The following is a 26499-nucleotide window of genomic DNA, read 5'->3' as shown; positions in this document are numbered from 1 at the left end:
CGAGGATGATTTCGAACAACGCTGACTTCCTAACAAAGAGCTATCATTGAAATTTTACTAACTAAAAATGGAAAGAATTAAATGTGTAACTGCTTTAGGGAAATTTCCCCGAGAAATTTGCTATGCTGTCTAACATTCTCACCTATAGACCAATGCTTTCAACGCCATAATACTGTATAAATCAAAATGGGAATCGATTTTCTTAGGGGAACTGCTCACCGCTACAATATATGGAACGGCACAAATATAAATCATTTAATTTCAGGAAGGTCAGGTTCGGAACCTTGCCTAAAGGGACTCCTTTTAATAATATATTTTAGTTATTATATGTTAAGGTTAGTTATTTATTTCAATGTATATGTGAATTATATCTATCTTACTAGATATTAATATAACGAAGTGTAAATAACAATAAAAAATCATGCATTTCATTGATTATGGCATATCGTCCTTCTAAATATAAATACAATTGTTTTATCATATTCCGGCGAAATGTCCTCAATTTCCGATGTCGTTTCATTAAACGCTATCCTTATCACTGCTTGTGAACTTTTAACCTTCATTAAAGATATTTTTTTAGCCGGGATATAAATAATTAAATGCTATCCTTAAACCGATTGCAAAAGTATAATTATCGAAGTAACCAACTTCATATACGGTCTATGGGCGTAGCAATTGTAAAGCCCCTTCCACACTTTCCACGAGGCCAACTAAATAAACGGCGAGTTTGGATGGCTACCACTTGTGCAGTCTCGGCTGGCCAATATTCGCTGCTCCATTTGACCACTATGCCACGGAAGCAGTTCTGTACCTATCAGGTACATATGTTATAGAAAGCCTTATAGGAAATCACTAGATTTATTAAACTGATATTTTGAAAATCAATTATATGAATACGTATATATAATATTAAGTTTGGAGAACGGGGATGAACTTTCTATTTATTTATTGTAAAATGAAACAAAACAGATGCATACAAAACTTGTAAGGGAGAACAGATGTTAATAATAAATGTATACTTATATATAGACATTCGTTTATATAAAAAAAAACCGTGACGATAGACCCTTAGATTTTCTGTATTTGTATCTTAATTATTTTTTTTATAGACAATTAGGTGATCATGATTTATAAGTCACAACTAGGTTGAGAACCGTGCGCATACGCAGTTGTAGTACGGCTATACGACGATTAATTATGAAAATTCTGTCAAATTGTCGTCATTTTGTAAACTGAAATCTATTAAGCAGTTAAATTACTGACAACAAAACAAGTAATAACACAGAGGCGTTACTATTCTAAATGACAATTATTGGCCTCAGTTACCATCCGTTTCTTCGATAATTTTTGATTTTATAGACAAGATGATCACCCTATAGACTGACGTCATGTCATCGATGTTTTTGAGATATGTCAATTTAATCACGATGTTTGCCTTCACCGTAGGAGCAAGTGTATAGAAAGGAAATTATATGCACATCCGTAATTCAAAGTCACGACCTTCGGGAGGGTCAATCGCTCAACCAACTAACAACTAACAAAACAAAAACCTAGTAATAATACCTAGAATCTAATCAACTATGAATGTTGTTGTTACATTTTAAATAACTTTCACTGCCACGCATTTAAGAGGAATGCGTGCGTTGCGTTTATTTTTTTGCAAATAAATAGGCCAAGACTAGTTGTGCGTGAACATTTCTATTTAGCATATCGATAATGTATTCAAATCAAAGTAAAAGACTGTAACCTAACGGTCATAACACGTACAAAATAAATATGTTACCGCTAAGAGGCGCGAACTTTTCGACACATGTCAACTGTCAATTTTTCGTCAATACGAGATGCAAACGGGCCTGTGTTTCCATTTAGTTCAACACTATTTTCCAGTTTTCTATTCAAATCTAATAATAATAAAGTATATGTGCCTCTTCTCAATATTGCATTTTGCAGGTTCATATGCTGGTGCCTATAATAGGACTGTTACCAGCCTTCCATTGCAGCCCTGCGATTCTGTAACTGACTTTTCGAACTCACACAGCGGTTTTCGCATCGGCGGTCGCTCTCAAATCAGTCGTGAAGCAATCATTTTATGATTTGGCATTCTGATAAACAATAAACTACAAGCTCCCACCTTTTCAGTGCAGTCGTGAAGCAGTCATTTTATGATTTGGCATTCTGAAAATTTGGCGTAGTTTATTGTTTATCAGAATGCCAAATCATAAAATGACTGCTTCACGACTGATTTGAGAGCGACCGCCGATGCGAAAACCGCTGTGTGTTCGAAAAGTGAGTTACAGAATCGCAGGGCAGATAGAAAAAATACAAAGAGAAGACTACATACTATGACTAAACTAAAGTACCTAACGAACAAAATAAAACTAAAGCATGACTGGTTATAAGTGTGTATACGTGTAATTGTGTGTGAATTAAACGTGTGTGAAAGATTTAATTTAAAGTGGCAAATGGCTATGGAAATGCTCTGTGCTCTTTTCGGTCAAATATTTTAATCTAAAATTGTCAATTTTTGACAATAAACGCGCCCAGGATAATAATATAAATAAACATATTTATCCCTAAAATAATTAAATAACACACAAACAAATATTCCAAATAAAAGGTATGTGCATAAATAATATAATTAGTGGTTTTCTATTAATAAATTACGAGTTTGCAAATAATTCCATACAAGCTATAAATGGCAGTTATGATTAGATAAAATCCATCCAGCATCACAACAGGCGTCATTTATTTATTTACTATGCATTATCAAGGGTACAACTACAAATTATCTTTAACACATATTTAATATTTCTTAGTATCTACTCCAGTGTTTCTCAACCTTTTTTGTGCCCCACTTTAGCCTTTCCAAAATTCTTGTCCCAATTTTTTATAGTAAAAAAATTAATTGTTCACTTATGAAACTTAAATTTTATTCCGCATTTACATTCAGCCGTAGTGAGATGGTAAGTGGGCAGGACGAGTGTGTAAACGCGATATAAGTATGTATTAAAGTATCGCGTTTACACACGCTGAATGTAAAACTAGTAATAGGATTTAGGAAGAAATTATAAACGAAACAAATTCACACAAACTGAAATTCAAATTCCACATAATTTTAATAAATTTTTGAATCAAACAATCAAATTACCCCCCTGTGGGGCGCAGGCCGCACATTCGAAAACACTGATCTACCCCATTTCTTTTTCTAGGCCCAGATGACGTATACCGTCATTCGAACAGTCCGCATCGGCCGACTGTACCTATCCGAGTCAATCCGTCAAAGGAGGTCTAAATAGTCTTGTACCTGGTCTCGGTGATCCCGAAACTTGGTAATTGGTAAGCTCACGTTCCCTAGTTTGGAGCATAATATTCGATTAAACGAGGCGAGGGACCACGTAGGTTTTATATTTTTAAAACACAGGCAACACAGGGACATTACGACGACATCGAAGGGACTACTCATATTTGGTCGTAAAAACCAATAGTCGTAACAGCCGATGCGTTGTTATTAAGTACCAATACATACTTTTACCCGCCGGGACCTTTGATTTTCAATATAACCGGTATGTTGTTCTAAACGATGTCGTCGTAAACGGTTTTGATTGTATATAAGTACATTATATATAATCTTAAACAGATAACCGTGCAACCTGATGATCTAGAAATGCTGTATCAGAAGCGAATCAAGTGATCGAAGTATTCTCGCGGCTTAACCTCTAAACACACATCTAACAATTAATGTGGGAACAAGGTCACATCTGTTGGGATTGCACGCATGCGTGTCAACAGAATTAATTTAGAAAACCCAGTTTATCATATACTTGGCATTAGGAGCCAGGATGTTCTGCCAAGAATAAGCTGCAGTGCAGTGCTTGCAGTACTGCGGTGTCGGCACAGTCCAATCGTTGTCATGTTGGACTTTGGGAGGTCCGAGGTCGATATAGTGCGCGCTCTGTTAGTGTGGTCGCGCCTGTCTCGGTGCGCGGTTGTGTTACGTTGCTCGCGAATCCGGTATTTATAAACAAACGAAGTGCTAATTATTTATATCCGTGTGTTTAGGATATTTGATGTGCAGAAATTAATTTGTGTCACAGTCCTTGTTATGTAAAACGCTGGTTGCAAATAGGTACGGTGTTTAATGCGTGTTTAATATACAGATAACAGGTATAATATGCAAAATTTGGGACCATACTCTTTTGTATATTATATTATAATATACATTAACTATGGGAAGTTAGAAGATAAATAGTTAGAAGTAACTATTTATATATAATAAAAGAGACATATTTACACAAATATGTCTCTTTTATTATTTATAAATTAGTTAAAACAACACATAACACTAATACGATGTTTTGATGTTTAATTACCTTTTGCAAATATTTTTCTTAAATATTAACTAATGGTCGTTTTACAATATAAAAACGCGTTAGCTAGATATATATTTAAATATAAAGTATGAATTAAGCTTAAAGTTTTTTTTAAATATAAAATTATAAATCACAATCAAATATTATGTTATTTAAAAAGCAATTTTGGTCCGCAAGAATCAAGATTCGTCTAAAAAGTTTAAGCTATTTGTATGAACCAACTTAATTTTAAAGCAAAAATATTTACAATTATTAAAATCCTCAAAGCTCTTTACTCTATAGTCGATAGTTTGAGACACTCTGAATCTATTGGTCATTCTTTACGTGTTAATTACGCTAACCTCTACTAAAATCCGTATAAAAATTTTTGCTTTAAAAATCTAGTACTCAGTACACAAGAGTAAAACAAATGAACACTTCTAATATTTTAGAAAACAATAGACTGTCATTTTTGAAACATTCGGAAAACTTGGAGACTGTCCAAAAATATCTTCTTCACTATTTAATGCCAAGAACAATAGTTTAAACTACGAAGTACTAGGCCATTTTGTAGATTAAATGAATGAACATTCATTTATTAATTCATATACGTGTTTACCACAAGTCATGCTGGATTTTTTTATTTAACGTTACTAGTTTTATTTTTAAACTTATGTAATTTAAACTGTTAGGTAGGCTAATGTTATTTATTTAAAAGTATGCATAATTAACTCGTTAATAATTTATATAACGTAAAATAGAACTTAGCTTTGCGATTATAAATATGCGACTCATGTAGTAGGTATATTATTACTTCTAAAACATCTATCATTACCTTATTTATTCAGTCAACAAAACAGTTTTATTATTTTAATTATCCATTAATTTCTAACTAAGACGGTAGCCATGTTGTTGCAGACAAAGGGTAGTCAATAAAGAATTTTAAAACATCTTTAAATCTCTCCTTAAAATCTATAAACAAATTAAAATCAGCTAACACTTATTTTATTTTTGCTCTCAAACATAACACGTCACGAACGTGTTATAGAAAGAATATATATATGTGTGAATGACATGATAACTTACGTAGGCGCTTATCCTTGAAACTTCCTCACAATCGAGTAGCCCGCAATATCGCACACAACTCCCGTGGGAACTCTTTACATTGAAGAAGTCGCATGGGTCTGCCAGGCATTCGCAAATATTCAATGTCATAGTTATGTAGGAATATAGATAATAATAATAATTAACACAGCAAGACTGCTAAAGTATATCACTTCGATTTCACCAGTGCTTTCCGAAGTATACAATATTTAAATCGTTTTAAGTTTAAGGACGTAATTCTCTCCATTTCTCCGTGAATTAATAGTTTCGGAGGGTACAATAGAAAGCTCCACAAAAACATATCTTCTTAGGTCCTTTTTGAAGTTATACTTCTTTAGGCGCGTTATGAAAAATTGATGAGAGTGAACTTCACAATATTAACAGAATGAAGTTGCCCACGGAAGATGCTACGGCATTGGACATAATTTAAAAACAACATTCGAATAATAATAGAATTTATGTTACACTTATTGTAAGAGAATAATAATAAATATTTATTTATTTAATTTTTCAAATGTAAACTGAACTTTATTGACTATAATGACTCCGTTTCCAGTCTTTGATTATTTGATTGTAATTAATTATTTGCATGCAATCAAAAACTATTTTTAATAATGCCAAAGAAGTATAACTTCTTACGCGTGTACATAAGTAGTAAGTACACGCACCCTTTTTTTTATAGAACATGGGGCAGCAAGAGCAACTAATGTTACATGATTAGTCCAAGCTCGCTCTTTTCTTGAATCTCTTTCTTTTCGTGGCAGTGGTAGGTGGTTTATAAAGTTTGTTAAAAGTATTCGGACGTTATTACGTCATGCACCTCCTACATACAATCACGAACCTGGCTATAAGCGTACTATGGTAATAGGGACCGGGTTAAATATTAAATCACCTTATCCGTTTGTAAGAAAATTGGTTTGCGTAATTCAAGCAATTTAGGTTGAATTGCTCCGCGAACGATCCTCACATACTTCCTAACTAGTTTGAACTTCACTATCATGTCAAGAACTTTGTATCAAGTAAAAACGTCCCCTTAAGGCATTTCTTTTACAGATATATTTAAGCACGTTTTGGCCAGACATGACGATTTTTCGATGCCTGGTTTTATCTCCTGCATACGTCGTAAGTTAATTGCGCACTTAAAAATTGCCTTGAATATCATTTTAAAGGACAACGCGAATATGTTCCCTGGCTTCGGCTACTTTTTAAACCCGTGCAAATAAACGCGCGCGTGGTTGTTACGGAGTTATTTTAAATTGATATCTTCTATGATATTCATTAAAAAGCTTTAAAAAAAATACATCAGTGGCGCTACAACCTCTTTAGGTCTGGGCCTCAGATTTCTGAATCTGTTTCATGATCGTTTTTACGTCTAGTAGGCAAGTAGGTGATCAGCCTCCAGTGCTTGACACACGCCGTCGACTTTTTCGGTCTAAGATATGTCGGTTTCCTCATGTTTTCCTTCACCGTTCGAGCGAATGCGCACATATAAAGAAAGTGCATTGGTGCACAGCCGGGGATCGAACCTCCTCAGGGATGAGAGTCGCACGCTGAAGCCACTAGGCCAACACTGCTCATTAATTATACACAAATTTAAAAGCTTTACATATAAAAAAATTGAACGGAATTGCTTACGTGAGTAAATTTTTTCAGAGGTACTGTTTATGGCGTAAATTTTTTCACGTTTTTGTAACGAATCTCTTTTGTTTCTATCATGACATAATTAATTCGAATTTTTCGATTTGTTTCCGTGTCTTTTGCGGGGTTAATCGCTAGCTCGCTACCTCGGAATTATGAAAATGTTAAATTCCTTTTAAGAAAAATTTGCACGCCATTTTTTATGGCAGAATATGCGAACTTTCGATTGTGCCACCGTAACATTTTTGTACCATATTCTTGCAATAAATTATTATTATGATTTATTTTAAAGTGTTGGTTAGTACCGCTGTTGCAAACAAACTTTAGAAAAGTGTATGATCCATTACATTGTAAGGCAGTTCTTTTGCAGCTGAACCATACTCTAAAGTTCTCAAATTGGGAGCTTTAAAGTTTTTAATTTATTGTTATCGATATTGAAATCTTATTTGAGTTTCTATATCTGGATCCTCCCTGGATTTTTGTTCAAGTGGATTATATTAAAACGGTTATATATTATCGCATATTATTACAAGAACTCAAAGACTTTCGGACGCTAAACAATCAAAGCGTGATCAATTAAACCATGAAGCCAATAAAAACATAAGTCTTTTTTATAATGGCGATGCCCCATAGGGGGACGGTAGACTGTTGTTTCACAATTTCATAAATCGTCCAGCAATAATTATTTAGCTTGGAACGCGTTTGATTCCAGGGTAACGAACTTTTCGAATGTATTTGAAAGCACTAGGTTTGCGGAACTTTTCAAATCGAATATATTCAGAAGAATCCATTACCCACATCACATTTACGTTATATGGATACGTACCAGAAAAACATCAATTTGTAATCAAGTTTCGTGTTTATGTAAAAAAACATGCTAACGGTGAGGTACGGTGCCTTTAAAAATTAGGTCGTCTTTGTTTTACATATGCACAGACAGCAGTCTGTCTCATATGGTTCTAGAACGTTGCGGGTTGTAAAATCACAATTGTACAATTAGTTTAATTCTTTTTTTCTCGCTTTTGGCCTGAAGGGCCTTGACTAGGCTAGCTCGGCCGGAATGGGCATTTTTCCGCGAATAGCGCAAGATGGGTGGTAAATCGACGGAAGCTCACTGGAGTGATCGCGAAGGGACCTCGCCCTGGTGAAGGCGCATTTTGCCCTAATCTGAATTGGCTAATAATAAATAAATAAATTGGCAAAATTGATAGATTATTTTAACTGTTAACAAAAGGAAATTAATATAACCTTCGCAGTTATGCAATTAGTTTACAGAAGCCCAATGTCAATTTGAAATTAAACCATAATTAATGCAGCCTTGCGGGTATTCTTAGAAAATTACGTAAACGGCTTTTAATCGAAAAAATAAATTGTATTTAACTCCGTCGTGGACGTCTGAATGCCCAGGTGTCGTATTATTCGAATTTGCAGAAAATAGCTGCATAAATCCAGTGTTGTTTTTCATTGTTTTTCCCTCTTCCCTATATCAACCCATACATGCCAGTCCTACTACTGGATAGAGGCTTCGAACTGGATGGTTTGTGAATAATCAAAAAACCAATACCATTATTTGACGAGCAGTTTCAACGAAATTGTTGAACTGTACAACTTGGACTTGACAATTGTAATGGGCGGCAAAACTTCAAAGATTTTTTGTAAAATCGCCTCAAACATCGGTAGTAATGTCTCCTATTTTCTCCTCTCCAGCTCACATAGCGTCCTAGAGCTCTCGTTTTAATTAAAAAATACTTTTCAGCGCACGACATCGGAACATGTGAACAAAAAGTGTTAAAATGTGATATTAATTAAAGTGTGGACGTAATAAACAGTGATGAATAAACGTGGCAAGAGAAACGTTGGCATGATAAGGCTGGGAAGATGCGTAGCGTTTTTGGCTGCCGCCGCGTTTTTGCTGCCATTCACAATTCTTCTTATGGTAGCAGACCAACAGTATAACTTCACGTATAACTCTAAACGTATCTTCTATCAGGAGGTAAGTAATATATGTAAGCATGTCCTTTATTTGTAGTGAAGATATTTGTTTAGCGCTTGTGATTTTATATTTATTTTGAAGTTAATATTTATTACGAGATGTTGTTTTTGGATAAATGGTTGCTAGAAGCAAGACGTGCATCTGAATCTTAAGCTTAAAGCAGTGACAGCAATGTTGCAAACTTTAAAGAATGTCATGTAATTAGGGTGAGATTCAGGTAGAAACTTAGTGCGAACTATGGCTCCCACATGTCAAAATCCATTAAATTTTTGACGTAAGGGAGTCAGACTTAGTGCTTAGAATCGTTTCTGGATCTCACCTATAGACCGAACACATTTCTTTAACTCATACCTCGACGTCCGTCGTCCACAACTGAGCGTTTTTACGGCTGTTTTACCGCGTCATGTGTAACCAGCTGCCCACTGAAGTATTTCTGAACCAATTCGACTTAGAAAAGAGCGTACGAATTCTTAAAGGGCCGGCTTGTGAGCCCGCTGTCATTGGGGGTATCCATGGGCAGTGGAATCACTTAACATCAAATGAGTCTCCTGCCAGTTTGCCGCATGTTCTATAAAGTGCCACATTTGTAGACAAATTGTTTATATGCAATTTCGTGTTTTGTCCATACTGAATATTTGAATCGCTCGTGTGTATCCTGATTTATAGCCTTACACTAAACAATTCAATTTTAATTCAGTTCACATATCTTGCATGCTTCGTGTTGTGTCGTCTTTGAGTAATTCGGTATAAAACTTTTCTTCTTTTACAGAGTGACTTCTATAAAATAAATGGGACGTATTACCCTCCCGTAACGACACCATTTTATCGGACTCAGGTAAAAAAAAACTGACGTACGCGCACTTGCTTTCAAATAAAAGTCTATAGACGACTCCGCACGAATGACAAATTGCTATAATAACAATTAACCTTAACAAAAGCTCACTTGAATTGCACTCTTTGGACTAGTCTCGTCTCTTTCTGTCAAATTGTATTTATGCTGTGGTGAAAAGAGACATCAATACTTAAAACCGTGCAATAACGGAGTGTTGAATGAGAAGAGCTTGTTTACAATGGTGGAAGAAATAATACTCTGTGCTCCGCTAAATTAATCTTTTACGCTTACGATTGATTGTATTTTTATTCGTTAAAGTATTTTTAAGCTTTATTAATGTTGATGAAGAACGATACTAATACAGAAAGAAAGTATTAAGTATATATATAATCTAAGTAAATGAAGATTTGAGATTTTTGTAAATACATATATATATATAATAGTATAAATCGCTTATACTGGGAAAAAATAAGGCGAAAATGCGTTTCTCTGTGAATACAAATGAAACAACATTTGAAGCCTATATTCTAGGTTTTATAAAGTAAAATAATATAATGAAAAAAATTAAAATATCTTACATATATTATGTCAAGTGACATAAATTAAACATCGTCGATCAGACGGCAAAGACAAAATTGCAAAAGAGTTTATATAAAATACAATATAGACAAGAGTTTGTATAGGAAAATGTATTATGTTTTCCTTACTATATATATATAAATGAATGAATCGTAATATAAGTTGTAAAACGCAAAACTGGAAGGCGGCTGGACTAATTACCTACAGTTTTTTATTTATTCCTTAAACTCTGAGATTTTTATGGAGAGTAAAAATTTAAACACGGAAAAACCTAAAAACCAGTTTGTTTTTAATTATTAGAAAAATTTACGTTTATTTAGTACTTAGGTTTTTATTCCGGAAAATCGAACAGTCATAGAGTAAGCCTAGCAAGATGTTCCATATCTTGGTATGTAGCTACTAAAAAGGTAGGCTAAGTAAAAAACTCATATTAAGGCGAAACGAAGTTCGCGGTTTAAAGAAAGTTTAAAATAAATACCATTACGTCCTTTTCATTGCTATTTTAGCGAAGTTTCGTTTCGTTAGTAATTATTCATGTTAAAAATAAAAAAGTGGCAACACAGAAATGAAACTATGTATCTTATCGTTCTTAATCTTTTCGAATGGTCCGACGATCTGAATTTTATTTAAGTAACTTTCACTTTTATTACAATTATTTATATAATTTATAAAATAATAATATATTTTAACTTAAATTTAAATATTAAAGGGACACAATAATTGAAGAGAATAATCTGTCGTGGAAAGAAAATCTCACCCAACGGGTAAAAGAAAATGAAAACAGCTAAAATATCTATCGCTATCACACACAATAGAATGGTCACCAGATTTAATTTATATTGATAAAATAAGTAATAAAACCTTCTTAATAGATATTACAGTTCCAACAGACTACAACATCAGAACCAAAGAAATAAAAATCTTAACTTATCTAAGTCGTTTCGGGAATGCCAAATAGAAGCTAAAAGTATAACTAAATACATTCAACAATTAAATGCCTCTATAGACATCACTATTCTCCAAAAACTGGCTACCAAACACCGCAAATAACCAATAAAATGCTTGGAGATACGGTATATTCCTATATTGAACCACTATTCCACAGAACACGATCAATACATAGAGTATAGACTACAATTATAAATGGCGACGCGAGTGACTTTTTTCTTGAGGGTCTCGAGACGGGGCACTGACTGATCAACCTTAATATATATATATATATATATATCAGCGTATGGGTAATTTCGCACAAACCACGAAAACTTTGTTATCGCGTCCAAATAACTGATTCAACATTCTTTTCATTTTTTGAGCGGCAAAATCGACCTTAATGCAATGGCATAGAGACACAATCATTTTTTTAATGAGGGCCTTTTCGAAACTCCAGTCGAGGCTTGATACATAATAAACAAACCAAGTATTTTATTATACATTAGTGTCCCGGCTTCACACGGGCAACCGTGGCCGTGAACTTTGAAAGATTATATACCTAAATCTTCCTCATGAATCATTCTAGACGTAGGTAAAAACCGCAAATATTGCGTGCAGTTTTGGGCTTATCGCGAACAGGATTTGTTTTTTTTTAGTAAAAATAGTCATATGATGTAGACTTTTTTCTCTTCTTCGTAGTCTTTATTACTGAAGGTCGTGCCTGTCCGGAAAACCCCTAACCGATACGTTGAATTGCTGCCTCCACTCCACTCTATCATCAGCTTGTCTTAGCGCATTAGGAATGTTGAGATCCATAATTGTCTTTGCCATCACTGCTTCCTACGAAGACTATTCGGTTCTCTCCTGGCAATATGGCCAAAGTAGCTAAGCACCCGTTTGTAAATAACTTTTGTAGACATTACTTTTCTCTAGAACTCAATCATATACATTCTCATAATTCACATAATCAGCGCGCGAGGTGCGTACCGTTTCACAATTTGACGATTTCACTTCGATAGATTATAATCTACCGAATAATAATACGTTAAATTGTAAGCAGTACGTTGAGTTCACAATTTTTCGACAGTTTACAATCTCGCGAGATAGATTACAATCTAACGGTTTTTACAGTTTTACGTTGACATATATATACCTATACGAATTTTCTTTGACTTTGCAAATCTAACAGGAAAACGTCTTAATTTTTCGGGAAGTAGACCAGTAGATCCACAGATTACCGCTATAATCTCACAGATTAATATGAAATATAGATTAATAATGCGACATTAGCAAGCAAGTAATTGACATAAAATTAGTCTATGGTCCCATAGACAATTCAACCACACGACACGGTGAAACGAAATAATTCTATATAAAATACTAGCCGTTTCGCGCCCGCTTTCGCAGTGGTTTAGGCGTGAAGGAGCCTCAAACGAAAACCATTTTCATTATTATATATATATAGATTAAGACATGAAGTTTTATTTAGAACGTTTTTTCTCTGACTGCTAATCTACCAGGAAGTCTTAATTTTTCGAGTAAATATAGCCCGAACACATAAATAACGTATCTATTGGTAAAATTATTCAAAATTGGTTCTGTAGATCCACATATGACTACAACATCTTATATCATATGCCGCGAAAGTGATTTCAGCGTTCACTTGTTTATGAATAGAGGGCTTATGGCGAAATAAATTCAACCAAAACATTCTTTGATTAATTAAGTATTAAATGAACATATTAACTCTTCAGTGACGCATACATAATGATATAGAAAACCGAAGTGATTCCAGTATTCACTTGGCCGGTAATCTATGCTTCACTGCGTGCAAATTGCTTTCACCCGCGATCGATCCGAAATGAAACGGCAAGCTCATCAATGGAACGGAATTAATTAACTTATCTTCATTTCTAGAATATTTTAAATATTTCGTATTTTTTGCTGTGTCGTGTGGTAGAATTATCTATGGTGCCATAGACAACAATTCTATGTCAATCACTTGCTTGCTGATAATATCACATCATTAATAATAAAACTTTATTCATGTCAGAAATATGGAATATTAATAAAATTTATCTAACGCTAGTCCCCACACAATTTTTTTAAAGAAAAAGTTGTCTTAATGTTACATATAATCAAACAAAAGTCACGTAAGACCGTAAGTAGTCGTGAATGTATGAGTATTTAAAACGCTTCAAAGATATGGATGGGTAGATTAATACTATAGAATTTTTGGTTTATTGGTTATAGCAAAATATGTCGTATAAAGTAATAATATTTTGGCTACCATACAATTACCCTAAATTAACATAAAAATGGGCATGGTACGTCACAGAGCTTAATGCGACGCCATCTTGTCTAGAGAAGTGTTTTGGCGGGTTCCTGAAATTGTGAATTGTTTGTAATAAAATTAAAAATAAACACTTGTATTGGTTCTACAAGAAGTTCGAGTAGCAAAGATGGGAGACAAATGGAATAATTTTGAGAAGGTCTTCAGTCCGTCGAAAGTCATGTACCTACTAATATTAAATATAATAACATAAACTTAATGTAATTTGAGTACAGTATATACGTATTTTTATTTTTTTATTGATAATAAGCTTGCCAACGCTCGGCATACTGATTCATTGGTAAAACAAAGACAAAATACATTTTTTAATGTCACAAGCACTTAAAGGCAAACATGACATACATGTAGAGATCATACAAATATTAATCAAAACAAACATTAAACAAAAAACTAATACTAATAAAAAACTTACAAAAAACTAAAGAAACAAATATATAAGGATTAGGTACATTAAGTTTAAGTTATTACAGAAAGAAAAGAGCGTACCAACAACAAAAGGCCGTCAACGCAGTCGCGAGCTTTCTGGGCGGCATTACTAAACATCAGGTGAGCCTCCTGCCCGTTTGCCCCCTGTTATATAAAAAAAGGTTTTATATTTTTATGGGAAACGATCCTACGGGGCTTCAGAAAGGGTACAGTAGAGGCCCAATGGGTGTCCCATTTAGTAGGTGTGTTCCCGTTAAAAAACTAAAATTTTAGTTACAAATATAATGGCCGTGTTAGCTAAAATGTCTTTTGTGAATATCATTTTGGCAGAATGTTTGTAATCGATCCACAGAGTTTATTCGTTACAGACCTACAAAAATCCTCTTTATTGTATTACTAGAAATTTGAATAAGGTTTGCACTGTCGTTACTATTTATAACGGGAAAATATTCTTACCGCAAGTTCAATATCGCATATCGCCAAGACAAATGGTTAACCGCAGATATGACCCGCTTCTTCCTTTATGCAAATGGTATGCGTCTGCGCTTACATTTTATGAATTAATAATAATATATAGGTATATTAATTTACATTTCAAATGTTAGTATTTACTTAAAGCTGTTAGTCGCCTGTGGATATGCTCCTCTTGGTGAAGGCCTCCTCCAACCTTTTCCAGGTGTCTCTTTGCCAATAGTCTGAAATGAAACGTTTATTTGCTAAGATAGTGGTACAATTAGATAGATTAATTATAAAAATCCGCACAATCAGCCACATATAAATAGGCATGGAAATGTCATAGTAATTTGTATAATGTCATATAATAACAACATGTCATGATATAAGTTAAGTTATTTATAATTGGTGTCAAACGTATGATCTAAATACTCGCCCACTAAGGCACCTGCTAGTCTTTTTCTGCTATTTATATCAAGTCATCAGCCCACCGTCTTTTGGCGCCTAGCTCGTGCAACTGGATTTCTTTTTGTATGTAGCTGTTTAAAGCTGGAAGACTTTTGGAAATCGGTTGAGGTTTTGCGTGTAATCCAGACAAGATTTGACTCTCCAATTGGATTGAACCACCATTATGGCAGCTTACACTGCTTAATCCATAGTCATAACATTTATTACCAACAAAAACACACACACATAAACACACAAAATAACAATAATCAAAGCAAAAAAAAAAATTAAAAATCTAATGAGAGATATAAAAAAAATCCAAAGATTTGTTAATGTTCTACTGGATACGAAATGAGTAAATAATGGGTCATAAAGCGACTCTAGTATATAAAACGTGTGTGGTTTTGAAGTGGTAAAATCAGTGAATAAATAAAAACTAGAAGTATAATCTCTTTATTATGTCCTATAACCCCTAGACGGGGCAAAAGGCCCCACAGTGAGTCTCCGTCGCTCACGCCTCGCTCCAAGTCTTTCCGGCTGGTCCCAATCAAGCGTCTGCTTGGGGATATGATTGGAATCTTTTCGGAGTGTATGGCCTATTCATTTCCACTTGCGTGACTTGATCTGCTGGCTATTCGGTGTTTCTCGGCAGTGTTCCCAAAGCTCGTTAGAGATTTTCTCGGGCCAGTAGATATAGAATACGGCGAAGACAGCGGTTGACAAAGTAAAGTGACCTTCTAGTGCGCAGCGGTATTTCATAGGAACACATATTCGACAATTATACGAATTTTCAGTTTATCCATGGCGCCAAAAACTATCACAAAAATCTGTCTAAAAACAAATGCCTAAATTTGCGAATAAATTTACACGGCTTTCGAATAAATTTCGAATTGTGCGCCAATCCATACATAATCTGTATGGTAATGCTGGATAGCGCGGTTTGGCGAGACTCACTGATATTCAGATTGAGCATTCTGATAGCTAGGTCTGGATATCCATAGTTGCTCCTTTCACACTTTGAAATGGATTTTCCTTTAATTTTTATAATTTATTAATCGATGTATTTTTTTCACTTCGTGTTTGTTATGCCTATAAGTGGTTGTCATATTATATATATATATATATATATAAAAATTAAGCACCAATGCCGTGTGTGCCGAGTAATGTAAATAAATAAATCTCATTACATAGGTACTAATACCTTTTAGGTCTAGGCCTTAGATTTCCGTATCTGTTTCATGATCATTTGTCAATCTAATAGGAATGTAGGTGATCAGCCTCCTGTGCCTGACACACGCCGTCAACTTTTTGGGTCTAAGGCGGTTCCCTCACGATGTTTTCTTTCACCGTTTGAGCGAATATTAAATGCGCGGATAGTCCATTGGTGCACAGCCGGGGATCGAACCTACGACCTCAGGAATAATAAAAGTGTATATTATAATGCAGGCTTGCGCTGTTATGAAAATTAAGTATATAGTGCCTCTAATAGATGGCAAGGCTCTGCGTGATTCACCTTTGGCATCGTTATCATAATAACAGGTTAAGAACAGGTTGGGTCACTATTTGCGGTCACAAATTACCTAACACTATTATCAATGTCAGATTTCCCTGGTGTTTATTTTTCATATTGACATCTTTGACGCAATGTGTTTTTCAACCCATTGCTTAAGCATTAAGGTAAATACGCCGCCACCACTGGTGTGATTTACTGAAAAACAAAGTGTTATAGTGCATTAAAAATAAGTTAAAATACTGGGAATGTTTCAAATAAACACTCCATACTATTGGCTACCTCTCTGTCTTCTTTTAAAACTCTTCTGTATAAACATTTCTTAATCTTATCCTATCCTGATCAATCGTGACTTGTGTAATTTTTGGGTTATTCCTTTTGCATTGCATCACTATATTATATATTTTATATAATATTTAGTTCTGCACTTCTCGCACTCATCATGTTTCTTTTTTTTAGTTTTTCTCTTTAACTAGGGTTGCCTGGAAGAGATCGCTTATTAGCGATAAGGCCGCCCGTTGCATCTCTTATAACTTTTATGTATTGTGTTATTTGTGTTTCTTTTATTTTTATTGCAGCAAAGTGTAAATAAATAAACAAGTGAAATTACAAGCAATTAAAATAAGTAAAAATGTTTAAATAAGACTGGGATTATAGGTGTTACCAGACATTCTAGACAATAAAATCTTTAAAAAATAAGTAAAAACAAATCAGTGGTGTGACCTTCTTGAGGGTCGTCAACGTCGGTCCAACGCCTGTATCGGTAAATTAAGTAAATTCCGATCCTGACGATTTCGAATGGAATTTAGATTCTCACAATGTCCATAGCGAAGTCGCAACCATGAAGTCAGCATCTCTAGTACGGTTTACAGAGTACCGGTGCTGAATTTGCGTTACTCGGGTCGTGTCGGATGTCTATCCCTTCTGGGCCATGAATGACTCGTGCTTAGTGTCCGTGTGTATTGCTTTTGGAAAAAAATTTACTATTTAATAAATTATTATTTGCGTGAGACACTATAGTTGATATAAATTTAATAACGTATGATATGATATGTACGATATAGTACGGGAGGTAGCAACGTTTGAAAAAAAAGAATTTTAGGTCAGCTGATTTTGTGATATGTCTTCCTTCTTGCACTTCCGGTTAGAGTCTGGGCAATCTGGCTGGCGGTAGCGGTTGCGTTCATTAGTGCGCATCCTATCTGTCCAGGTAATAATCCTGGATTTTAAAAGCATTTTAAGAAGCGTAATTTTTAATTTTTCGTTTTTAAATACGTCTACCTGACATACTTTTTTTATTGCCAGACATTTTTCACGTTGCTAACTATGTGCCAGACGCGATTTTAAGTTTTATTTTTATAAAAATTTCAAAGCATTTTAGAATGTCTGTAATTTTAATATTATGTTATTTAAATATAAGAAAAACTGAAAATGAATTTGCCAGACATTAATTCGGTTGTTAAGTCTTGAATTAAAATGATAAAGTATTGCAGTATGATGAAGCATTGCATTTTAAGAAGCGTAATTTTTGATTTTTCCTTTTTAAATACGTCTACCTGACATACTTTTTTTATTGCCAGACATTTTTCGCGTTGCTAACTATGTGCCAGACGCGATTTTAAGTTTTATTTTTATAAAAATTTCAAAGCATTTTAGAATGTCTGTAATTTTAATATTATGTTATTTAAATATAAGAAAAACTGAAAATGAATTTGCCAGACATTAATTCGGTTGTTAAGTCTTGAATTAAAATGATAAAGTATTGCAGTATGATGAAGCATTGCATTTTAAGAAGCGTAATTTTTGATTTTTCCTTTTTAAATACGTCTACCTGACATACTTTTTTTATTGCCAGACATTTTTCGCGTTGCTAACTATGTGCCAGACGCGATTTTAAGTTTTATTTTTATAAAAATTTCAAAGCATTTTAGAATGTCTGTAATTTTAATATTATGTTATTTAAATATAAGAAAAACAGAAAATGAATTTGCCAGACATTAATTCGGTTGTTAAGTCTTGAATTAAAATGATAAAGTATTGCAGTATGATGAAGCATTGCATTTTAAGAAGCGTAATTTTTAATTTTTCCTTTTTAAATACGTCTACCTTCATACTTTTTTTATTGCCAGACATTTTTCACGTTGCTAACTATGTGCCAGACGCGATTTTTAGTTTTTTTTTATAAAAATTTCAAAGCATTTTAGAATGTCTGTAATTTTAATATTATATTATTTAAATATAATAAAAACTGAAAATGAATTTGCCAGACATTAATTCGATTGTTAAGCCTTGAATTAAAATGATAAAGTATTGCAGTATGATGAAGCATTGCATTTTAAGAAGCGTAATTTTTAATTTTTCCTTTTTAAATACGTCTACCTGACATACTTTTTTTATTGCCAGACATTTTTCCCATTGCTAACTATGTGCCAGACGCGATTTTAAGTTTTATTTTTATAAAAATTTCAAAGTATTTTAGAATGTCTGTAATTTTAATATTATGTTATTTAAATATAAGAAAAACTGAAAATGAATTTGCCAGACATTAATTCGATTGTTAAGCCTTGAATTAAAATGATAAAGTATTGCAGTATGATGAAGCATTGCATTTTAAGAAGCGTAATTTTTGATTATTCCTTTTTAAATACGTCTACCTGACATACTTTTTTTATTGCCAGACATTTTTCCCATTGCTAACTATGTGCCAGACGCGATTTTAAGTTTTATTTTTATAAAAATTTCAAAGCATTTTAGAATGTCTGTAATTTTTATTTTGTATGTCAGGTAGACGTATTTAAAAAGGAATAATCAAAAATTACGCTTCTAAAAATGCAATGCTTCATCATACTGCAATACTTTATCATTTTAATTCAAGACTTAACAACCGAATTAATGTCTGGCAAATTCATTTTCAGTTTTTCTTATGTTTAAACAACATAATATTAAAATTACAGACATTCTAAAATGCTTTGAAATTTTTATAAAAATAAAACTTAAAATCGCGTCTGGCACATAGTTAGCAACGTGAAAAATGTCTGGCAATAAAAAAAGTATGTCAGGTAGACGTATTTAAAAAGGAAAAATCAAAAATTACGCTTCTTAAAATGCAATGCTTCATCATACTGCAATACTTTATCATTTTAATTCAAGACTTAACAACCGAATTAATGTCTGGCAAATTCATTTTCTGTTTTTCTTATATTTAAATAACATAATATTAAAATTACAGACATTCTAAAATGCTTTGAAATTTTTATAAAAATAAAACTTAAAATCGCGTCTGGCACATAGTTAGCAACGCGAAAAATGTCTGGCAATAAAAAAAGTATGTCAGGTAGACGTATTTAAAAAGGAAAAATCAAAAATTACGCTTCTTAAAATGCAATGCTTCATCATACTGCAATACTTTATCATTTTAATTCAAGACTTAACAACCGAATTAATGTCTGGCAAATTCATTTTCTGTTTTTCTTATATTTAAATAACATAATATTAAAATTACAGACATTCTAAAATGCTTTGAAATTTTTATAAAAATAAAACTTAAAATCGCGTCTGGCACATAGTTAGCAACGCGAAAAATGTCTGGCAATAAAAAAAGTATGTCAGGTAGACGTATTTAAAAAGGAAAAATCAAAAATTACGCTTCTTAAAATGCAATGCTTCATCATACTGCAATACTTTATCATTTTAATTCAAGACTTAACAACCGAATTAATGTCTGGCAAATTCATTTTCAGTTTTTCTTATATTTAAATAACATAATATTAAAATTTCAGACATTCTAAAATGCTTTGAAATTTTTATAAAAATAAAACTTAAAATCGCGTCTGGCACATAGTTAGCAACGTGAAAAATGTCTGGCAATAAAAAAAGTATGTCAGGTAGACGTATTTAAAAACGAAAAATTAAAAATTACGCTTCTTAAAATGCTTTTAAAATCCAGGATTATTACCTGGACAGATAGGATGCGCACTAATGAACGCAACCGCTACCGCCAGCCAGATTGCCCAGACTCTAACCGGAAGTGCAAGAAGGAAGACATATCACAAAATCAGCTGACCTGAAATTCTTTCTCGAAAACGTTGCTACCTCCCGTACTAATACAAATAATATAAGAACTGACCAATAATATAAAATGTGAAATTCCTTTAAAGACAAATTTTCGCGCCATTGTATGTGACAGAATATGCGAACTTACGATTGTAGCATCTTACACATTTTTGTACCATATTCTTGCAGATAATTATTATTATTATAACTTAAACGCCTGTTGTTTCGAAGTCTTTGACAACTCCATCTTTTTTTTTATTCGTGGGGAAATGCGTTACATAACATCCCGTGGCACGGTTGACTCGTGGTGAAATGTTATGTGGGACTCGCTCGCATACCCACTAAAACCTCACGGCGCCACCAGCAATCGCCCAAAGCAGGACACGCCAATTCGCCCTGATTTGTATTAAGCTTGGGAGATCGGGTACAATGTTGACAACACCAACGCAGCCTTGGTCTTCCGGGGATTTTCTTGCCACCAGGTTGTGAGTTCCGTCAAGAGTATTAAAATTATTTAATTAAAACAGTATAATTACCGTTTCGGCCTTAATTAAAAACGTTTAGTTCCGTGATAATTACGATTTTCCATATAAAGTCGTTAGCTATGGTAAGAAATACGCTAAGTCTATGTTTTATAATAAGGCCGTTTTTTGTAGTATAGTTTCATAACTACGCTAATGAGTGGGGGTCTGTTATAAGATAGTTGTAATAGGTGTAAGAAATGTCTCAAGTAAGATGTCTAAAATAAAAGCTCGCATCATTGGTATGCAGGTCTCATCTTTGGGTCAACGGTAACTGACTTGGTTACTGTACAATACTGTTATGAACGCGGACAAAAGTATCTTAAGTTTTACAAAACGTAGTCTTCGGTAGTGGGCTAATACTTTTAAAAAAAAGTGCGTGCGTATAAAGTATACATGTCGGAAGTGAAACTTCTTTGGCAAACTAATTTTTAAGTCTTGTTCATATACAAATCTAAAACTTTAGATTTCCGAGACTTAGAGGGAGGGAAAGAGGAAGATATGTTAGGAATTTAATGAATTTAACTGTCATTTAAATATTAACAGTGTCGAAGGTTAATACAAAAAATTAATTTAATTTTTTTAATTAATTTCTTCGATAATAAAAACCATCTAAATTCGACAAAATTTTTTATCGATATCGATTTTTTTTACGAAATTTTAATTTGAAAAATAGAATTTTTATAAGGAACTTCTTACTCTCTGTCAATCGGTCTCAATTGCTCTCTCCCTTTTCTTCAACAAACACGCTACACATCTTCGTGACGCTAATATTATTATTATTGCGTTTCATCCGTAAAAATTTTACTCTATTGCGCCTAAAGAAGTTTCACTCCAAAAATAGCTTCCAAAAGAGCCTATCTGATACCTCATCCGCTATTTTGCTAGTAATTGTTTGGTTCATTGCAAAAAATACTAGTAAAATCTGAAATTGTTAGTGAAGAAAGTTAGCTTGTAGATGGAGATATCAAATCAAATCAAAATCATTTATTCATTTAGGTAACACTATGTACACTTATGAACGTCAAATAGGATTATGATGTGGTGAACTTTAATAAATAAATAAATACGTTATTAATCTGTGACAGGAGCGTATATCGTAATTTGAAATTGTTACAATTATTGTAACAAATCACTTCACGTCATAACATTTGTTTAGAATAAATCTGTGTTAAAATAAAAAAAATGTTTATATTTTAAATTTAAGTCAAATGTCACTTTGACAAAAGACAACACGCCATGCGTTATGCATGAAGTTGACATTCCGTTTGACAACTAACAAATAAGCTTTTACCGTTTATATCATAAATTAACCTATTTATCATAGTCACACAGCGTGTAATTTAAAGTATTTTCCGAAACAATTTACGAATTAAATTTCATGGTTCGTCGAGCACCTAAATGATCATTGCTTCCGTTAATTTGGCTTTTATAAGTTTAATCAAAATAATATACAACAATGTATAATTTAATTAATGAAATTAAAAACCATCTAAATTTGCGAAAGAAACACTGTATCGTGACATATCTACTGGTAAATAATATTTTAATCTAATCCTGTCCGAAACGTGTTTAGTTTATTATTATAAAGTAGGTAAAAACATATCTTTACTATATAAAGTATGTATATTATAAAACTGCCGAGTCACTGAACAATCCTATCTCAGAAACTGTTGGTTCGAATCACATAATTCTTTGTGTTACATAGCCCATTTATCGAGGGCTAAAATCTACATCACTAATATGAAATATGAAAGAAGTATTGTAACCGCGGTATTCTACAACAAGTGCTATATAAAAAACCTGTACTGTGCTTTACGTATAAACATGCGTTAGAAGTTAAACTTCTTTGGCGTAACAAGATAAAAATCTTTTCAAAATTTTTATTCTACGTTTGTAGAAAAAACGACGTAACAACAGAAAAAACTAAAATGTTGACTATAGCAAACTTCAGGGTGGTTTTTTGTGACGGTGTGCGCGCGCATCGTAAAAAATTACTCTCATAATCTTTCGCAAACGCGCCAAAAGAAGTATACTTCAATAAAAAAGAACGGTGGAATAGTTCGAATTTAAAAAACTGTATTTTACCTTTCAAACTTTTTTTTACCCATCTGCAATCAGCCTCTTGGCTTTTATCAGATTTTATGATATGATTTTGAGGCATTTAGGGAATGCAAATCCAATTATTTGTTTCCTCCATAATTCGCAAACTATCAAACTGCGGCAAGTCTGTGCAAAACGACAATTAAAATATACTTTTAATTTTTATTGAAGCCTCAATCGAGCTACAATATCAAGGCTTCGGATCTAAATACTTCATTGATTCTGCTCAATGATTCTTTGTCAATGATATTGTTTCTATTATCAATAAAATGACCTAGAAGATACAGTTTAACAATAATTTATTTATTTTATTTATTAACACTTCGTTGCATATACATTAATATAGTACAATTGACATAATTAAATAAAAAGGAGAGCAACTGGCGGCCTTATCGCTTTCGAGCGATCTCTTCCAGGCAACCACTGTGAGAAAAAGAAAAGTATTACATTACATAAGAAAGGCAAGAAGTGCAAAAATACATGTATTACATTTAGTTGTTTAGAAAAAGAAACTTATCAGGAACAAAAAAAAAAAACAAACTAAACTAATAAAGAATACATGAAAAAAAAAAAAAAAAATAATAATAATAAAAAGTGCACATGAATCATTTTCAATCTCCTAAATCAAGATCAGTCTCACGACAGTACCTACCAGGTAGGTACCTATTATTAAAGTTAGGGATACGATGTGGACAGGTAATGTTTGTAAAGAAGAGATTTAAAGGAAGATAAAGAAGGAGCTAAGCGAATAGGGACTGGAAGTGAGTTCCATAGCTTAACTGCAGAGACCTTAAAGGATTCGCCAAGAAAGGAGGAGTTATGACACGGGATTTCAAGGATATAGTTTTCGGAAGAGCGTAAGCTATAGTTATGGGATCCCAAAAATTTGAAATCATTTTTGAGATAGGAAGGAGTTTTAGGGTTGAACAGAATGGAATATAGGAGATGGAGAACATGAGCATCGCGTCGCTGACGAATGGGTAACCAGCCTAGCCGTTTACGAAACGCAGAGATATGGTCGTACTTTCTTAGACCGAATATAAATCGGATACAGAAATTTTGGAGACGATCCAGTTTATTTAGCAATTCCTCGTTTAGATCGGAAGAGCAAGAATCGGCGTAGTCCAGTAATGGCAGGAGGAGAGATTTAGCCAGTGAGGTTTTAGTGCTAAAGGGAAGAAAATTACTAAGACGTCGAAGGATACTGGAGGCACCATACAATTTGCGGCTAACTTCTTTAACATGCTGCTCCCAGGATAAATTTTGATCAATTAAAACCCCCAAATTTTTTACTGTACGGCTGATATTTAAAGTCACACCGTCGATATGTACAGGAGGTACTCTGGCCCAGTCAATTCTCGTCGTGAAATAAGGGCTGCCAATAATTATTACTTTACTCTTGTTGGGATTGATTAGTAGACCAAAGTTATTACTCCAGTCAACTATCTTTGCCAGCTCATAGTTAGTAGATTGTATGGCTTGTGGGAGATCATCGAGACTTGATTGAACGTAGATTTGAAGATCATCGGCGTATAAATGAAAATTGGTTGAAAGACGGAAAGTTAAGGAGTTAATATAAATAGCAAAAGAAGAGGAGAAAGTACGATCCTAAAATGATCCTTTAACCTTAATACAATAATATTAAGGTTAAAGGATCATTCCACGAAATTATTACAATTTCCAAGTTCAATTACGTGTTATTCGAGACAATACTTTATTGTTAATCTGTGGCCTATTCAACAATAATTGTTTACATAAGGCAATTATATACCTTAATCACATTATCTTTTGTATGTGTGTATGTAATTAAACATATTTTGAATTTAATTATTAAACTTTGTATGCTTTTTTAAAATATTGATTAAAACTTTGTTGCAAGTATACATAAATATATTACTATTAAAATAATTAAATAAAAAGGAGGGCAACTGGTGGCCTAATAGCTTTCCAGCGATCTCTTTCGGGGATGGTTCCCTGAGAGACAAAAAAATTGCGCAAGAAGTGCAAAACTACATAAGACATAAAATTACTTAGACAAAACTAATGGAACAAATCAAAGCAATAAAAACATATGTAAACAGTGAAAGGGACGATTATAAAAGGGCGCATAATAAAGAAACAGGGCACATGAATTACGATAATTTCAGATCAGTTAGTACGAAAATCAGGGTAATGCTTGTACAGTAGAAATTTAATGGGAGATTGAGAAGGAGCTAAGCGGATAGGGACAGGAAATGAGTTCCATAGCCGATTGTTTGGTTCTTTGTCTCTTATTATTACAAATTACATACACCATTGCTTGTAATTGCAGAATTTTATAGCCTAACAACCAAGCTAATAAATTTTAAACATTTGCATAAATGTACACTGAAATTTTCACGCAATAATTTGTACTAGTTAGTAAATTATAACAATAAATCAAAGTGGAATTTGTTACTGCTCCACGCTAGTAAAATAGGTAAGACATCTCACGAAATCAAACTTGGAAAAATATTCGCACGAAGGCTAAATTCATACATTAGTTATGCAAAATACTGCTTTTATGGTTCCTGGGTCAATACGCTTTTAATAATCTCCTAATATATACATATATAAATTACGTGTCACGTTGTTTGTCCGCTATGGACTCCTAAAGTACCGAACCGATATCAATCAAATTTGCACACCGTGTGCAGTTTGATTTAACTTAAAATATAGGATAGCTTACATCTAAATCTATACCCGCTATACATATAATTTTATTGCAAAATATTTGTTTATTTTTTGATAGTCACAATTCTAACAGATGGCGCTGTGTTGAAAGTACCAACGTTTCACATAAGCTACAATTGAATGGCATAACCACCAAGAACGCATGGTGGACTGTTCTACTGCCTTTTCCCTTGAATAGTTTACTACTATGTAATATAACAAAAATCTTAGCCACAGAAACGCTTGGCCGAGTCTGCTAGTAGAGAATATTATTTTCACTTTACATTAAACACGTACAACAAATATATGCTAATGAATTCATTGCTATGAAATTATAATGTTGAGAAGAGTGCTAGCGTCTGGTTATACTTTCCGGGTGTCCGTTGATATAGGAAATCGCCACCCTTATAAAACTAAGTACGCTTGTGTGAGTAAAATTACCTTGGCTCCGGCTTTTACACTGCTGTTAAAAGTAATAAGAAATTTAAATATTGTAAGTGAAAATGTATGCAGTGAA

General features: G+C 33.3%; 1 protein-coding gene across 5 annotated transcripts in view; it reads left to right on the top strand.

Annotated features, from left to right (window-relative positions):
- Nucleotides 1-3948: 3948 nt before the first annotated feature.
- LOC125059540 (carbohydrate sulfotransferase 11-like) overlaps nucleotides 3949-26499 on the top strand; it is a 48325-nt gene continuing 25774 nt past the window's right edge. Inside the window, exons 1-3 of one of the 5 annotated variants that reach the window (XM_047664023.1) lie at nucleotides 3949-4011; nucleotides 8848-9084; nucleotides 9854-9919. In XM_047664023.1, the coding sequence (XP_047519979.1) occupies nucleotides 8923-9084; nucleotides 9854-9919 (228 nt within the window). In that variant the 5' untranslated portion in view covers nucleotides 3949-4011; nucleotides 8848-8922. Of the gene's footprint in view, nucleotides 4165-8844; nucleotides 9085-9853; nucleotides 9920-26499 lie in introns of all 5 variants that reach the window. The other 4 variants (XM_047664006.1, XM_047664014.1, XM_047663999.1 and 1 more) reach the window with 4 other exon arrangements.

The sequence above is a fragment of the Pieris napi genome, chromosome 2 (genome assembly GCF_905475465.1).
Source record: "Pieris napi chromosome 2, ilPieNapi1.2, whole genome shotgun sequence".
NCBI lineage: Eukaryota > Metazoa > Arthropoda > Insecta > Lepidoptera > Pieridae > Pieris > Pieris napi.
Note: the sequence above shows the minus strand (reverse complement) of the source record. Positions and strands in the feature narration are given on the sequence as shown.